Here is a 16,557-nt window from a genome sequence, read left to right as displayed (position 1 = left end):
ACATTTGCTGCGACTGCTGCACTCTCTTTGTCCAAACTTCCCACTATGTTTGGTAGCAGCTTGAACCAGATTCGAGCGAAGTTTGAGCTTGAGAGCAAGGGTTTTACTTCTTGTAAAACGTTACATCGTCCCCGTACGCGATGTCATGGTCTATACCCTGATCATCAGTTCATTATATGACCACGGTGTATCCGATGCTGATCGAGCCGGAAGGAGGTGTGTGCTTGGCCCAACCCGCACGAATAGAACTCTAGAGGCCGAGAAACGCGACTAGTTGAATTGCAATTTGCAAGTGGAATGGGTGTCATGAGCTAGAGCAGAGCAGCTGGAGCAGCTCAGGGGCTCTGATTAAGCGACATGTGACGGCGTGACAACAGACCCACGCGACGCGACGCGTCGTGGTACTGAGAACTCTGAATCAACATTTTGCACTTGCACCTCGTCGACCGAGTACACTCGAACGTTGTCTCCAGTGAGACCAACATCGACCATTTCAACGACTTTATCATGTCAGACGACGAGGCACCGCCACCGACAATCCACAATGCTTGTACGCCCCTCTCACTAGCATAACCCTACTCCTTCACTTACTACACGCTCAGATCTGGAGGATACCATAAAGATACTGGTTGCAACAGACAATCACATGTCGGGTACCTCGAGCGTGACCCAATTCGTGGCCAGGATTCCATCAATACGTTCAAGGAAATTCTCCAGCTTGCTGTCAAGCACGATGTCTGTATTTCTTCCCCTTTTTTTCCTTTTCTTTTCCTAAAGATGTCCAAAGGTCGATATGATCTTACTCGGTGGTGATCTATTTCACGAAAACCGCCCATCGCGCGACTGCTTATACCAGGTCATGGCCCTTCTTCGGGAGTTCACACTTGGCGACAAGCCAGTTCAAATTGAGCTCCTTAGCGATCCCAATGACGGACGAGCAGAGGGATACAGGTATGTTTGAGTTTTGATCTCACTGAACGAAGGATCACGGCCCTCAGCTTCCCAGCAGTCAATTACGAAGACCCGAATCTCAACGTTGCCATTCCCGTCTTTAGCATTCACGGAAATCATGACGACCCACAGGGCGCTGGACCTGTAAGTCCTATTACATGTCAAAGTCCTTACATTCCTCTATTCCTCTCATCACCTAGTTCTTTTCTTGTTTCGTTTGCACTAATTCCTTCCCTCGCCACTACGCGTGAGCACTAATACATATTCACCAGGAAGGTGCTCTGTGTGCACTCGACGTCCTCTCTGTATCAGGGCTCATAAACTACATGGGCAAATTCGACCTCCCACTATCGAGCGCGTCGAATCCGAACCCTGCAGAGGGCGATTCGGGTATGTTCACGTTCTGCACGCGATGTGACTAGACACTGATGTTTTTTTCGCCTTGATTATATCTCTTGTTGCGACATGAACCCTATCTCTGTAATTTAATAACAATGAAATGGAAACTAGGTATATCTATCCGCCCCGTTCTTCTTCGCAAGGGTCAAACCCGTCTTGGCCTCTACGGAGTTGGCAATGTCAAAGATGCCCGCATGCACTTCGAGCTCCGCAGCAATCGAGTGCGGATGTACATGCCCAGGGACAAGGAAGATTGGTTCAACGTGCTTGTGGTGCACCAAAATCGGTAAGCATACATTGTCCTCTGTATACTGTTCGCTTCCTTCCCGTGCCCTTCCGTTTCACCGGACTCATGATCCATCAATAGTGTCCCCCACCCTCCAACTCCAGCTGTTCCAGAAGGCTTATTTGACGACAGTATCGACCTCGTTGTTTGGGGTCACGAGCACGACTGTCGCATTGTCCCTGAACCCGTCGCTGGTCGTCCCTACCACGTCACGCAGCCGGGGTCGAGTGTGGCTACGAGTTTGGGCGAGGGCGAGGGGTTGGAGAAGTAAGTACCAGAGACTCCCAGATTTTCTTTAATTCACCATCCCCTTCCATTTCTTTTTTTGCCTTCGGCCCTCGAAAACATTGAATTTTGCGTCAAAGGCATGTCGCCCTGCTCCAAATTCATCACAAAGAATTCGAGCTTAAGCCTCTTCCTCTGCGTACCGTGCGTCCGTTCATGTTGGGCGACGTTCTTCTCGCGGAGGTGGCAGAAGAGGAGGGGTTCGATGTGAGCGATCAAATTGCTGTCGGGAAGTTTTTGAGAGCAAGGGTGAGTACGATATCGTTTTCATTTCGGTCTGATGTGTATGTTGCGGACTCACCGCACGATCCAGGTGAACGCTCTCATTGACCAAGCGAACCAGTTATGGGACGAGCGCAATGCACACGCTGTAGAAGAAGGCGAAGAGGAGCTGCCACGTATGCTGCCGCTTGTTCGACTCAAGGTCTGTTCATTCATGTTCTGGTACAATATAGGATACGCATATTGACACCCACTGTGCTACTTGTAGGTGGACACCACCAACGTTCCAGCGATGTCCAATCCCATCCGATTCGGACAAGAATTCACTGGGCGGATTGCAAACCCACGCGACGTGCTCTCCTTCCACCGATCTAAAGCACGCTCCGCCGGCTCCCGTACCGCGACCTCGGCGGACCAGCCTGAGCTGTCTATTGATGATCCAGACCTCACGACGAGCGAAAAACTGGCGAAAGTGCGCGTGCAAACGTTGGTACAGGAATATTTAGCAGTGCAGGAGCTGCAGGTCCTTGGTGAGGCAGGGATGAGTGAGGCGATTAGGATGTTTGTGGAGAAGGATGATGGGTGGGCTATACAGACGTGAGTGTCAATTTTCTTTTCTTCAAGGGCAAAATCATACCGCGTATGTTGTTCTGATTTCGTCACTCTCTTTGTCCTACTTGTCTGTGCTAATATTATGGATGTAGGACACGTCTCGAGCGCGTTGCGCGCGCTCATGAAAGGCGTGCAGGAGAATGGGGAGGTGGATGAGGAGGATCTAGATGACGTTGTACGTTCCTGTCTTCATGCCTCTTTTATTCCTCTAAGTTGTTACTAAATGCAACGATGTTCATGTAGCTCGTAAAATTAAAGGAGCGACACAACCAGGAATACGTAGAAAAAGCAAAGACAGGGAAGACAGGCAAGGGAAAGGTGCGTCAGTCCCACCATCACATGAATTCGCATTTTACCCCACCATACAGGGCAAAGAAAAAGCCTCCGCCCCAGCCGACTCCGATGCCGACTCAATGCTCATGGACGTCGATGGCGGGGACGAGGACGGGTCAGATTTTGAAGAGCCCGCACCTCCGCCGAAAAAGAAGAAAGCTGCACCCGCGAAGAAGGCTGCGCCGGCGAAGAAAGGGAGGGGAAATAAAGCTGTGGTTGTGAGTTTACAAACTATGTTATGGGACACAGAGCGCTGACTGGAATAACGCAGAGTGAATCTGAGGAAGTCATAGAATTGGACGAAGATGACGATGAGGAGGAAGATGAGGCACCGCCGAAAGTTACGAAGAAGACAAATCGTGCTGCGGTATTGAGGTGGGTTCCGGTCACCTTCTCACCTACAATAGTATGCACTAAAACACTTTTTTAAAAAAAAAAATCAACTCTAGTCAACCCGCAAAGAAAGCTCCTGCAAAGAAGACAGCTACGACGAAAGGGAAGGCCGTCGTCAGCACAGGGCACATTTTTTGCGCCGTCAGGGCGATCCTCTACACGTGCTGCGGCAACACGAGCAAAGGGCAAGATGGCCAATGTAGTAAGGCAAATTCTAGTATCGTTCAACTTAATTCGACTGATTCCATGATTTGTAGGTCGAGGTGGACAGCGATTGATTGCGTGCGCAACTCCACATGTTTACTGTTCTCAAGCTGAACACACCAGGAGAATGGTATCGTCGCACTTTTTACCGGATCACCGAACCTAACCTACTGAGTCCGCAGGTTCAATGTGTGATCAGGCTCTAAGTTTATGGAATAGAAGCTAATGGACGATGATGTGCGGTCATAAGTTCAAGCTGCTCGTTAATGAACAATTTTGCCTAATTGAAAGCAGTGGTTTGCATAACTCTGCGGAGCGCGTAAGGTTTTGCCTTTTCAAAGGCTCCGTCTGAATCGAATTCGAAGAGCCGTTCTCAGTCCCACAGCGGTATCCGGTTGCCGACGCTCACGCCCGGCGCTCAGCGCTCATTTACCATTAATTCGTTTCATTCAGCCCGACCCTGCCCTCTGAGAGTCTCAATGCATGCGACTCTCGACGATCTGCCGCCTGAGATCTTACTCGCCGTTATCGCATACACACTATCTGGTGAATCCGCCCCAAGCAATATACTGTGCGTCAACCACCAATTCCGCAATGCCGGCGTGGAATGGCTTTACAGGAACCTCCGCTTTCACTCTCCAGAGCAGCTGAAGCTTTTTGCCCAGACAAGTGAGAACGTGGGGGTGGTCCCACGCTCAGTGACGGTCGATCTGACGGGCAAGTATGCGAGATCAGACATCTGGCAATATCTCCGCGAGGCATTGCACAGGTGCGATGGTACTGAGAAACCGGGACTAGGACAGAAGCAGATCTTACTAGAAACCCTTTGTCTGAGACTCCATTCATACGCACAGGATACCAGCCACCATTTGTTCGAAGAGGCGTTGTCTGCTGCCAAGTGAGTAAAGATTGCGCATCATGCACGTTCCCAGAGGTGCATCGCCCTGATTGTTGCTACCATATTTGTATTCTACAGTCCCCGAATCTTTCGGTGGACCGGACCCGACCCTAACCACCACTTCTCCACTGCAGTGCGTACAATCCAAAGGCCTTGGGTATAGAAGTCTAATCCGATAGAGTTTAAGATCGTCGCCCCTGTAGCACGCCGTCTATGTAGAATATTTGGCACCTGGTCAAACATTCAAGATATCACGGTCACCAACATCGCCTTTTCGTCCGAACTTTCGGACGTTGACGATTTGGTGGCGCCATTACTCCCAGAGATTTCCGGTCTTCGCAACCTCTACGTGGGTCAGGCAACGTTCCTGAGTACAGGGTCTGTTGCGGCGCTTTTCTGTATCAATAGAATGGCGAGCCTGGAGAGGGTAAGGCTCGTGGATGCCTACTGCGAGAGTATCTGGGGGTCCAGAATTCGAAGATCGGATATCGAGAAGGCAGCACAAACCATTATGCTTCTTCAGGACGCGGTGCAGTACGAAGGTGTACTTTTACGCATTCGGAACCTACTTACATGTGAAAAGAAGACGGAGCGAATCATTGGAGGTGATCGGGTGGAGGGCAGTATCTTCCTGGTTTGAGTGCATCGAAGTAGAGGTAGAAATACAGACAAAAGCAGAAGGCGATAGTACATTGCATTGCACATTGCCTGGGAGTATTATATCTCGGCTTCTCGAACACCATCTTTGTCTACTACTTTAACCTTGTATTTGCCTGGGTCAATCACTAGACGCTTCGACACTTCATCGATGCAGCGTTTTAGGGCAGCAAGACCCTCTTCTAGGGATGCTTCTGGATCGTGATACCTAAACGACAACGGTCAGCACCAAGCAGCGAGAAAGAAGGAATTTATAGGTCGGAAAGTGGCCAAGGGTAACAGAAAACATACCGGTCAAGTAAACTCAGAGCGAAGTAGCTACCATACCCATGCGCAGCAAATGGCACCTCTACCACTGTCCCCATGTAATCAATCCAATACAGGTTCGGTGTGTGCGATGACGTGTCATATCCGCCTAGTAGCAAGTTGACTGAGTACGGGCTTCGTGATCTCAGAGATTCTGCTAGTGAACGGCGGATCCAGGATGCGGCTGCGGCTGGGCGAAGAGGATACAGATTACGGATTTGGTACAGGCGAATGTTGCGCTCGACGTATTCGGCGAACTGGACAGTATCACCTGTTTCGGGTGCGTGTGTTGTCAGAAATAATGAATCGGTATGGTAGGTTTAACCTGACCTGGTTCACCCGAGTATGCCATCAGAAGATGAGGACTGAGCTCCTTGATTTTGTCTTGGTCAACCTTCATCTTGACAATGGATCGGGCAGCAGTAGTGTCAGCAGCTACAATCACGTAGCCCTTTCCAGTTAATGCAAACGATGTCTCCATGTTGTACTTGTGGTAGTTAGAATGAAGCTTAAGTTGAGCTTAAGGACGCGTAGTCGGAGGACAGGACGCGCGTCACAATCAATTGTTGCCTAATTTGTCAGCCAACCCCCCTTAGCATCGAAAATGCCAGAAATAATGGTTTTCCTCTCGAATCCTTTTTTCAAGTTGTCCAGCCTTCGGGCTCGCGAGATGAGCCTCAGGCTCTCTCTACCCCCTCCAGGCTGAAAAATGTTCCTGCGCCGAGCGCTCTCCCGGCTCATCGTTTTCGCATACGGCTGGAGCCATCGTGTTGGTTGAGTTAAAAAAACAACATCTCTTACGATTCTCTTTGTCTTCCCCCGTTATGCATTTGGTGTGGGTCATCGCAAAAGTTCCAGCTCTTTTTGCCAGATGTGTCACCTTTCTTCCATGAAAATCGATGCGACACTGCAATCTGCCGACCGCAACGCGACTCGGTCTTACGTTCATCCCCAGCGCTGCGTTTTATTTTCCTTAATCAGTCGGCAAAAGATAGAACGCGCGAACGCATCAATGATTAAGAACAGCATTAATTATTCGTGAGTTGCTTCGTGTTACTTTGTGCTCAGGGGTTTAAATTTACTCTACTCGTGTGGGCAGCAAGCTGGAGTACATCTCCATTACGCCTTTCAATCAGTCTATTTTCGTCTTCTATGTTCTGTCGGTTCCCCTCTGTTCCCCTTCGTACATCTTAGCTGATCTCCGACCCTGCGAGGCAGAATTAATGGCCCTCGTGCGTTTGACTATCGGTGTAAACTAAAGCTTATATGATAATCAGGACCGTTCAGTCGTGAGACATCGATCAAGCTGCATGGTCTAATGTGCAAATTTGACGAATGTCTAACATGTGTAAGTCGTACCCATGTCCGCTAATTTTCAAACTGTTTCTTTAATCGTATAGTTATCCTCGACTAGTGGCCGACAGCATATAGCTCTAGTCGAGCCCCAACGAGAATTTAGACGTTTAACGTCAATGGGCAATGCTTGCAAAAGGTGCTGTGATAGATTAGGGATTCTCTTACTTAAAGTTATATTTCCTAGCAAAGTTGAGATATGCACAACCGATTTGCTTTCTCGAAGCCTAACAATATCTGTTTGTAGGACATGGGGATCTCCATCAGAACAGTCGGCGCATTTTTGAATATTAAACCTAAAGCTTGAAGCTTGAAGAACCCACTCTGTGCTGTGTGCAGACCTCGTTGCAGCTTATCTTGAAGTCGTTTCATATCCCATCAGATTCACTATCTACCAGTTATCTACCTTACGTTGGCATTGATTGACGTCGCTTCTGGAAGCTCCGCTATGTCCTGGTGCCCGATCATTGACGCTGTATGTACTTTGCACTGGTACATTAATAGGGTACAATAGACAAATCTGCGTTCTCAGAATGCTGAAAATTGCACTTATGTATGCACGATCATGTCGAAGGACCAGGGGAGACACCGCTTCATTCGGAGACAGCGGCAAGCCAATGATAACCAAGGTCCTAAGAAGAGACACCACTGTTGCGATTCGGATAATGAAAGGAAATAGTGAACCATCGACTTGGGAACGTTGACGTGAGGATGACATTCGTGATTAGGACCTACGGTAAGACACCGAGTTCCCCTTGACAGAAGGTCTCCTGTGTGAATGAGGATCAGAGATCAGTTCCAAGACCGCCTTGGGTCGTTCGTATCCTGAACCTGCATTTTCTGGGGCCTTGATCCATCTGTTTAGTATCCTGACTCCCTAAGTTAGTCTATCTCAAGTGTACATCTATCGATGGTGTTACTACGCGGATCTTGAGAACAGCTTGGTTGAATGTCGGGAAAAAAAGACCAGGTCATGCCAGTGATTCACACGTTCTTTCCAGTTCGATGTTTCAACTTGTTCCGCCGGTTTCACAGGGCTCGTCACGAGCTCAACGTGGCCATCGCCAACTTTGGGAATTCGTTTGGTGGATCCCCCAGAATTAGGAAGCTCTTACGCAAAGACCCAGCTGCATAATATAGGCTCAGATCAGACTGCTTTTTTTTGTTCACTCAGCTGAAAATTGAAGATGAGTTCTCTCTACAGGTAAATTAGTAGAGCTGGTGTAATTCAATGGAATAAGGACCCATCAGTACGTACGTATTTCGCAAGATGCTCGACCCATGGCCTAACTCTCGGATTCACAGGGACTCATTGCATCCCTGGTGGCACTGCTCACGTGCATCACGAGATCTTCCACACTTGGCATCGCGGAGAAGGCAACCAGTTCATTGAAAGCCGCATCAAGAAGTTTACTCAGAAACACCCCTTCTCATCCAGGAAAATCTGATTTAAATATAGCCAAGCGAAAGTCTTCATGCGAGTCAAGGCATTCGATAAATATCAGGTCCTCGTTTGAGGTATGCCATCCCTACGACTAATCGAGCCTCCGTTTAGTCGAAATTATCATGTCTTCTAGGTCATCTCCCGTTTACGCCAGCGCCGCCTCTCCTACTTATGAGTCATATACCCCTTCCGGTTCCTCTTCGTCCTCTTCCGAGAACATCATCTACGGTGGCTCGTACGCACAACCGCGTAAGGCATGGGTAGACCCCAAAAGCTTGGCCAACTGTGGGGATGCATCGCAAATACAGGGCAACGTATCCACCTACGTCAAGCAACTCATTCTCAATACATTTATTGCGTACGGGGCTGGTGACGAGCACTGTTTTGGTCACTCTGTTGCCAAAGCAGTCAATTTCATTGACATCAGCGCCCATGAAAGTCACGAAAAGCAAGGTCGTATGGAGGCAACGACTGTGGCAGAAATTGTCGTCTCAAAGAGTATGTCAGAGTGTATGAGCCGTATTCAAGAATTACTCACAAGTCGCTTAGGCATGTTGAATGGCGCGGGGATGCTCCATGGAGGTTGTGTGGCGTTTCTGATTGACAAGTCAGTACCCATGGTTTGGCGTTCCTTAGGATGTTCTGACAGACTACTATAGTTGCTGCAGCACTCCATTGGTCGCTTTGGGACTCATACAAAACATCAATGGAGTTGGAGTCACTCAGTCGATGAACATCATGTTCCACTCCCCTGCACCAGCGTACGTCAGTGTTAATGATTCTCGTCGCTATCTACTCACTCTTATCACCAGTGGATCGTGTTTGCGTATCATCAGTACCTCAGTCGCTATGGGCGCGCGAATTATGAGCGCTCGATGTGAGGTTTGTTTTTTTGCTCAATCGATTAACAATTAATTAATCGGTCGCTCTACTCAGATCATCAACAACAAAACAGGCAGTGTAGTTGCCTCAGCATACCTCAACAAAATGCAACCCACTATTTCAAAGCTTTGATAGTTTTATCTTTTCTCCGTTGTAGATTTCTGGCAGGCACTGTATCAAAAGCAATCTCTCCCATGTACCACATCATAGTCAATAGGACTTGTATGATCACAGATACTGTATCCATTTGGGATTTCGTGGTACATTCAGACACGATATTCAACATGACATGTGGCAACGCTTTGGTTTCCAACCGACTCATGTGACGATACGTCCCTATACATTGTAACGGCTCAGTTCCGATTTTTGTAAGGCCACCAAGTCTTTCTAGTCCCACAGTCGTTCAAGATAACTTGAACGACACTATTTTTTAATACGACTCCTGAGCTGCGCAATTGGAAGCCGTAGCTCCAAACGGCTTCAAGGTCGACCGACGATCCGAACGTTGAATACATTCAAGTATTGGGAATATGAACGAACGGAGAAATGAGCAGACTCACATATACTGCACCAATGGTCCACGAGGACGCAAGCATGGCGATTGAATACCGCTCTTGCGGTGAGCGGTTTCCAGTAATCAGAAGGCAGCAGAAGCCCGAAGATACGTTAACGGCTATCCCCGCACGAAGCCAGGGGACATTGTGGGTGCTTCGCGGAGCTTTTCACTGCCCTATCCCAATCCTATCCGCATTGTGACACGATCTTGAAACTCATAAAGACCCACGCAGGCCTTGGATCGTGGATCGTGGATATAAGTAGCATCAAACTGCTCCTCTTAACATTGATGACATTTTTGACGAGACGCACCCTCCAGAGCTCCACCAGTGGCAATTGCAAGTTTCTGCTGTGAACGTCACCAACAGATTAGAATAGTTAACTGAAATTGAGAATCTTCGTATGTACAAGTATATCTCCTTCGTGTGATAATTTTGGTCGGGAAGACTTTTACACATTGCCCTGGCAGATTGATGAGATAAAGAGGTGTAGTCGAAGGATATCGAGCCGTAATCTTACCGTTAACAAGGCTGAGAAGTGATTGGTGACATGATTCCATCGTGATGGAAGGAGAGCAGAAATGTAGCGTCGGAAGACAGGCTTCCGCTACAAAGAACACGCGTACGGCACTGGTGAGAAGGCAGAATTTTATGAAAGGAGTGCAAAACGTAGCGTTGCAAGACAGTAGCCGCCAGCTTCGGCTATATATAAAAACGCGTGCACCAGAGTGGTGAGAATTTGAAGTGAAAGTGAGTCCTAAGGGGCACAGAAACCGTCAGGGAAGGAGCCAGAGTTAGTTACAAAAGGTATAAGCGAATCTTAGTACGCCGAATTGATCAACGTAGTTTTCTGAGGGTACTGAGTATGTGCGCCGTTCAGGTATATATAGAAACATGCGGTAGGGGGTAGGTCCGGCGCGCTCAGTTTTACTGTTGACGCCTGGTCAACACCACATTGCATCTTGAGTGTGCTTCCTCGAGATACCTAATGTCATCCATGAGAAAGGTCGCGAGTGACGTTGCTCCGTTGATCAGAATGCCACGTCAAGCTAGGTCTGCTCCAGGTCCTGTTCAATGTGGCGTCGGCTGTCCCGGCTCGGGCACCAGTAAAAGTGATGCGATGTGCCTCCCCCTGTCAAGCCGCTCAACACCCAAGTTAAATTCTGATAAGGCTTCGAAAGAAGCGGTCTCAGGAAGTCTAGAATCACGGGGAGAAGCCTGGAGATATGTTCACATTTGCATGAAAGCGCAGCCGGCTTAGGCACAGCCTGACAACGAATTTCCCACAAGGAGATTCAGTCAAAGTGAGCCTCGTGAGATCATTAAAGACGTGAATAAACCAAACCAAACCACCCTTCTGGCCAATGCGCATCATCAACTAGCTCGTCGAGCACTCATTGCGTCAAACGTTCATGGTCCACCTGCCCATCGCGGAACTTGCTGTCTACAGCAAGGCGCTCAGCTACTTTCTCCACTTCCCTCTTCCAATTTGTTTTGACGCAGAGCCAAATGCCAAGCGTTGATCCGTAAACCAGAGCAGCGGTAAGACCATACCAGAGTCCTGCGAGCCGCAGGTCTTGTTTGAAGGTGAGCCATAACCCGAAGGGAATCCCTATGATATAGTAGGCGCTGAAGGATGCATAAGTAGACATCGAACCAAATGAGTGGATTTGGACACAATTTACCTAAGATTGATCAGAGCTCCAGTGAGCTGATAAGGATCGGTCAGTTATATGACGGCCGGAGTGTGGTTAGAGCGCGTACCTGTTTGCCCCTAGCTCTTAGTATTCCGGCTGTGATAGCGCATGCAAAGTCGGGAATCTGGAATAGCGCCAATATTGGTAGGATAGATGCCACAAGTGTCACGACCTCTGTGTCAATGTTCGCCATGTGTGAGAAATGTAACTTTTGCCAGGATTCGGACATACCGGCGTCGTTATTGAATAGATAACCCCACGACTTGCGGAAAATCATTAAAACGGCACTAGCCAACGTCTCAAAAAAAAACAGCGTCAAACATAAGTGAGGCAAAACAAACCTAAAGAATGCCGCCATTGCGGCGGAGAGAAAAAGAGCTGCTTTCGCAGAAACTCCGGCACGTCTTGCATTCTTTTCCCCAAGAAGGTTTCCGATACTGTGTTTTCAGTTAGACCAGATTGCCACTTGCGCAGACTGGGAACGAACCGGACAGAGGTCGCAACACCCAGGGCAAATGGGGCTTGAAAAGTGGACGAACAAGTCGCCAAAAGGACTGACTGAGTTGCCAAAGCTGTAGGTCCAAGACTGTATGTGGAACGTCGGTTGATTTGACGATGCTAGAATGTGAGCACTTACAGGCTAGCAGCAACTGTGAAATCAAAATTCAGTTTGTTTCTTCAGGCAATGAACAAGAGGGAAATGTACGCACGCCCAATCAACTCCCATGACCACCACTCTGAAGCAACCTGACCTATATCGAGGGTCGTTTCGGATGAGCTTGGGAGCGTGCTATATTTTCTCAGCTACTCACCAACGCCGCCTAACCCAAGCTGGACGAGAAGACCCAACGAGGTAAAACAGCGTCTTGACAGCGGATGCCAAGCTGTCTTTTCAACGAAGAAGACTCCGTAGATGACAGAGGCTACTGAAACAAGATTATAGGAAACAGACGTCGCGATCGGGGCGCCGATGAAACCCAACCGGATGGGTTCTGGACCCCATACTACGGTGACACATGAGCAGGTGGGTGATCAAACCCGAGCATCAAAACATACCTAGCAGATAATTCAAAAACACATTGATAGGTGCTACCCCCAAGGTGATACGAGTAGGTACATTGAAAAGACCTTGGCGGGTATTAATGGTGAGCGTCGGACCGCAGGTCAGAACAGACTAACACACCTTGGGACTGGAAATATCGGCTGACGATTCCAATCAGGACGATAATCTGTAAGTCAAGAAAACCAAGCTCACCGGGAAATGCAATTGAATGCATAAGCCGGCAGACCTAATGAGGCCCATTTCAAGTAAATACCAGCGAGCCGCGCGACCTCCTCCTCTTGCCTCAGTAAAAGCAAGACGGGCTCTGCATTAAACCAAACGACAAACATAGGCTAATAACTCGCGTTTCAGTGAAAAATGCGTTCTATGAGATGTAATGACTTGCTATGAGTAGAACGGCCATGACGACCGCTGTTAATAACAAAGTGTAAGTAGCGGCCATTAAACAAATAGTAAATCATGCTCACCCATGCGCTGCGTCCACAGTCCAACGAGTTGCGGCTGATTAGAAGTCCAAGCCCCAGGAAGCATTGTATCTAAGGTCGACACGAGACCTTGAATGATGCTCAGACCAGTGACGTTAGCAGTCATGAAACCAATAGTTGCGGCAGCAAGAGCTACGGTTGATATATGGCCTATGGAGACCACAGATGACATTATCATGCTGTGCTCCAAGACGTGTGTCCTAACAGAAGGGTCTAGTTTTGAACTGACGGTAAATTTGATGAATGAGCTCACCCAAAGACAGGCAAAGTGTATTTTGACAAAATACACAGTTCTTCCCAGTACATCCGAGCTGTACTTGGCTCGTGCCCATCACGAGGGAAGTCCACATCCTCTTGGATACGTGGCATAAAAGGCGCCAGGAGGGGTGTGTTCTCAGTCGGCTGAAGCACATTTGGTGCTGCAGAAAGGATATTCATGGGCGGTTGCGGCGGAATGATATACGACGAAGGGAAACTGGTGCGCCTAACTGGCTTCCGTGATGGAAGCAAATCATCCTCTTCACTGTATTCATCTTGTTCGCTCCTGGCAAGAGAAGTCTCAGGCTCTTCCTGCGTCTCTTCTAACTGGGGAGCTGCAAAACGAGATAGGATGGCATAGTCTTGGGGAAGGGACGATGGTGTCCCAGATAACTGAGATAAGTGCGACATTATTCGGCTGTTGCTAGTAAGCACGACCCAAATGACTTTTGGAGCTAGAAGCCTAGATTGAACAGTGACCAATCGATGAGTGTCGACCGACGCTCAATTGCAATGATTATTTACCTGTAGAATGAACTTCACTAATCTTTAAGGAGCTCCTGCGGTCAGAACGTCCTCAAAGATAAGGGGAGAAGTGAAGGAATTATACCCCAGGGTCATCTAGTGATTCATAATGATATCGTTTTGACTTCGGGATGAATTTGAGACTCCGGAGTCATGTGTTACTATAACTTACATACAATGGTGTCATATAATATTATGTTGCCTTCAAATTCTCAGATTTTTATATTGAAGTTTCAAAGCTTGTCCTGTATAGAACCCATCAATTATGAGGATTGCGGCAAGCCTGGAGTCATATATTATGTGACTCACCTACATGAATCTGAAGCTGAGCGAACACATATCTTATCAATTAATCAAATGAAGTACTTCATCTCGGAGATTCCCATCACGTGACGTAACGCGTCCACCTTTAACTCAACTTGACCAGAAAACGCGTAACTATCTGCTCAGAACATCGCATCAGCCGCAATAGCTGCTATCTAACATACTCTCATCACAATACAATGAACGTCTCTCGTCACTGTGCCGTCAACGGTGCCCTTCAATCACTCCCTCGCAAGAGGACCAACGCAGGGACCCGCGGTTCCGACCAAACTTCACGACCACAGAAGGCGATGGGCAACCTAAATGACGCGGTGGAATCTGACAGTTCAATTGAGATATTCGAGGGTAACTTGTTCGCAAAGAAGAACCTGCAGGGTCGAGGTACAAAGGAGAACGAGAAGCAAACCAAGCCGTACGCGTTTTATGGCTTGTTATAATATACCTCGAATTGAACGTTTCGACCCATAGAATCCACCCGTTCTTTCTCGAGAAGTGCAATCGTGAAATTCCCGTTACTTCTGCTGCTGCAACATCGAAGTCAGATAACAAGAAGGTAGCAAAGCACAACGAGAATTTGAGAAGTACAGAACGCGTCGCGCTGCGAACCAATAACGTACTCCAGAGATCCCTGGATTACACAAACACGGGGACGTCAAGGTCAGTTTCTCTTGGACAATAGTTGAGTGTAGATCCTTACTAGGGTAGACGGAGGATTTCATCACAGAAAACTGGTGGTGACATTAGCAAAGCAGAAGTATGCAAGAGCGTGAGCTTCACCAGTATGGCAGTGGCTCGAAGCTCGGGGAGAGCGCCAGAAGATTGCAAAGTAAAAGGTAGTTCAGGTGCAACGTCGAAGTCTAAGTTCAGTGTTGAAGCAAGCTCATCAATGCCTAACTACTCCTTCGCGGATTACTGTGCACCCACGCCCGCCGTTGTCTATACGCGCTGCGAGGACGAGGCCAACAAATTGGTTCAAATGCTTGAAAGGTATGCCTGCCTTTGCTCATTATCACAAAAACAGTAGTGAACATGCACCCAATAGTCCCCTTGGATTTGACCTCGAGTGGCGCGTACTCTGGAATTCTGGTGCGCAAGAGCGACGAACAGCACTGGTACAGCTGTGCGACAAATCGACTATCTTGCTGATCCAGGTAAGCCATATGAAACGTGCGTCTTCTCAACTATGATCTGCTGCCGCCTGACAACTTGGCTGTGTGGCAGGGTTTCCGCAAAAAGTTTGGGTAAGCTCACTAAGTTGCATAGTGTGAACGCTATCAATTAATGGCCAACAAGGAAGTAATCGAGTCGCCAAGTATTGTAAAGACTGGGGCAAACATTCTCAGTGCGTAGCTTGGAAATATGCACTGTGTGTCTTCTGACATAATCCAATAGATGATGGCGAGAAACTGCATCGTGACTTTGGAATCACAGCCCGAGGACTCGTCGAGCTTGGTGCACTTGCGCATGTCACGGATGATGCTTTCTCTAGCACATACAAGCGACGAATAGTCAGTCTTGCCAAGATGACTACCATGTACCTCGGGTGCAATTTAGTGAAGAGCAAAGAGCGCACTAGTAATTGGGAGGGAGACCTGAATGACAAGATGGTGCATTGTGAGCTCTGCAACGTGAATCAGGAGAAGTGTGACTGATTATGCCCGTCAAGATGCGGCCAACGATGTGCATGCATCATTGATGGTACACCTCAAGCTCCTAGAATCGGCCAAAGCCGGCAACAAAGAACTTGACCCGACAAAGTACACCAGCTCAGTTGATCCACCCAATGTGGGCGGTAATAAGGTGATGGCACCACATGTGCGGCAGGATTCGAATTCTCCGTCATTAGTACCAGTGCCTCCCCGCCCGCAGTACATGCGTGCTTATAACCTATGGCACCACCGAAATACGCCCCTTGATAAGATGTGCAACGTGTTGAAGACTGGTGGGCGCGTGGAACCTCTGAAAGAGGGTACGGTGATGTACGTAGCATCATTGTTACATGCGCGTTCAATGCTGAATTGTAGCTTGAACAGATCATATGTGATGGGTGCCATCCAGGCAGACGTGTCACTACCGTTTGACATGAGTAAGCTGCTGGAGCTGGTGAAGATGGAAGCGGGAAGTTGGCAGCGACATCGAGCATGGTTGATGGATGCAGAGAGGAGCGGTCGTGGATGCGCTGTACCGCCTGAATCGCTAACTTGCTATACAAATCAGCAGAGCTCTGGTTCAACCGCCTGAGCCTGAGGCTCTCGGAAGCTGCTGGTCTAGATACAGCGACTCGAGGGTCGGAAGCGGGGGTGATGGCGATGCTGCCACCACCATTGTCGTGCAGGAGCGTGTTGTATGAAGGGTTACATAGTGGAATATATGTGTATAATAATAGAGTTGTGGCCCAATGTATGTTTCGTCGAGCTCGTCGGATG

General features: G+C 48.4%; 6 protein-coding genes across 6 annotated transcripts; 4 read left to right on the top strand and 2 right to left on the bottom strand.

The window, feature by feature from the left end:
- Positions 1-408: 408 nt before the first annotated feature.
- Positions 409-4,109, top strand: EDB91DRAFT_1125667 (Mre11 DNA-binding presumed domain-containing protein). The gene is made up of 19 exons (XM_041318407.1): positions 409-550; positions 603-628; positions 664-735; positions 788-951; positions 999-1,095; positions 1,224-1,341; positions 1,462-1,636; positions 1,718-1,903; positions 2,002-2,170; positions 2,235-2,345; positions 2,412-2,740; positions 2,861-2,930; positions 2,999-3,073; positions 3,124-3,306; positions 3,360-3,463; positions 3,590-3,683; positions 3,739-3,815; positions 3,868-4,004; positions 4,063-4,109. The coding sequence occupies exons 1-17, from the start codon at positions 508-510 to the stop codon at positions 3,757-3,759; spliced, it is 2,037 nt and encodes a 678-aa protein (XP_041178609.1). The 5' UTR covers positions 409-507; the 3' UTR covers positions 3,760-3,815; positions 3,868-4,004; positions 4,063-4,109.
- A 55-nt stretch (positions 4,110-4,164) lies between these two features.
- EDB91DRAFT_1051140 (uncharacterized protein) lies at positions 4,165-5,223 on the top strand (the record flags this gene model as incomplete). The annotated part of the gene is made up of 3 exons (XM_041313588.1): positions 4,165-4,583; positions 4,662-4,716; positions 4,771-5,223. 3 exons carry the CDS (start codon positions 4,165-4,167, stop codon positions 5,221-5,223), a joined length of 927 nt encoding a protein of 308 aa, XP_041178608.1.
- A 38-nt stretch (positions 5,224-5,261) lies between these two features.
- EDB91DRAFT_224412 (nucleophile aminohydrolase) lies at positions 5,262-6,130 on the bottom strand. Its single transcript, XM_041326518.1, has 3 exons — positions 5,877-6,130; positions 5,530-5,817; positions 5,262-5,461 (listed from the first exon to the last, which is right to left on the bottom strand). The coding sequence occupies exons 1-3, from the start codon at positions 6,025-6,027 to the stop codon at positions 5,301-5,303; spliced, it is 600 nt and encodes a 199-aa protein (XP_041178607.1). The 5' UTR covers positions 6,028-6,130; the 3' UTR covers positions 5,262-5,300.
- A 1,932-nt stretch (positions 6,131-8,062) lies between these two features.
- EDB91DRAFT_223965 (HotDog domain-containing protein) lies at positions 8,063-9,468 on the top strand. Its single transcript, XM_041326517.1, has 6 exons — positions 8,063-8,149; positions 8,205-8,841; positions 8,893-8,950; positions 9,012-9,104; positions 9,156-9,225; positions 9,280-9,468. The coding sequence occupies exons 2-6, from the start codon at positions 8,466-8,468 to the stop codon at positions 9,355-9,357; spliced, it is 675 nt and encodes a 224-aa protein (XP_041178606.1). The 5' UTR covers positions 8,063-8,149; positions 8,205-8,465; the 3' UTR covers positions 9,358-9,468.
- A 1,504-nt stretch (positions 9,469-10,972) lies between these two features.
- EDB91DRAFT_1346247 (MATE efflux family protein) lies at positions 10,973-14,133 on the bottom strand. Its single transcript, XM_041325883.1, has 18 exons — positions 14,117-14,133; positions 13,984-14,052; positions 13,808-13,931; positions 13,278-13,745; positions 13,007-13,224; positions 12,925-12,950; positions 12,732-12,871; positions 12,660-12,679; positions 12,533-12,604; positions 12,289-12,480; positions 12,183-12,228; positions 12,114-12,122; positions 11,964-12,062; positions 11,818-11,913; positions 11,708-11,763; positions 11,544-11,650; positions 11,465-11,490; positions 10,973-11,408 (listed from the first exon to the last, which is right to left on the bottom strand). Exons 4-18 carry the CDS (start codon positions 13,691-13,693, stop codon positions 11,174-11,176), a joined length of 1,758 nt encoding a protein of 585 aa, XP_041178605.1. The 5' UTR covers positions 13,694-13,745; positions 13,808-13,931; positions 13,984-14,052; positions 14,117-14,133; the 3' UTR covers positions 10,973-11,173.
- Positions 14,134-14,736: 603 nt separating this feature from the next.
- Positions 14,737-16,546, top strand: EDB91DRAFT_1125624 (ribonuclease H-like protein). Its single transcript, XM_041318406.1, has 8 exons — positions 14,737-14,758; positions 14,828-15,118; positions 15,174-15,298; positions 15,353-15,372; positions 15,425-15,473; positions 15,524-15,745; positions 15,798-16,110; positions 16,165-16,546. Exons 2-8 carry the CDS (start codon positions 14,913-14,915, stop codon positions 16,370-16,372), a joined length of 1,143 nt encoding a protein of 380 aa, XP_041178604.1. The 5' UTR covers positions 14,737-14,758; positions 14,828-14,912; the 3' UTR covers positions 16,373-16,546.
- Positions 16,547-16,557: the final 11 nt, after the last annotated feature.

Source organism: Suillus paluster, assembly GCF_016628075.1.
Source record: "Suillus paluster strain FC165 chromosome Unknown EDB91scaffold_18, whole genome shotgun sequence".
Lineage (NCBI taxonomy): Eukaryota > Fungi > Basidiomycota > Agaricomycetes > Boletales > Suillaceae > Suillus > Suillus paluster.
This window is presented reverse-complemented; position numbering and strand designations above follow the sequence as displayed.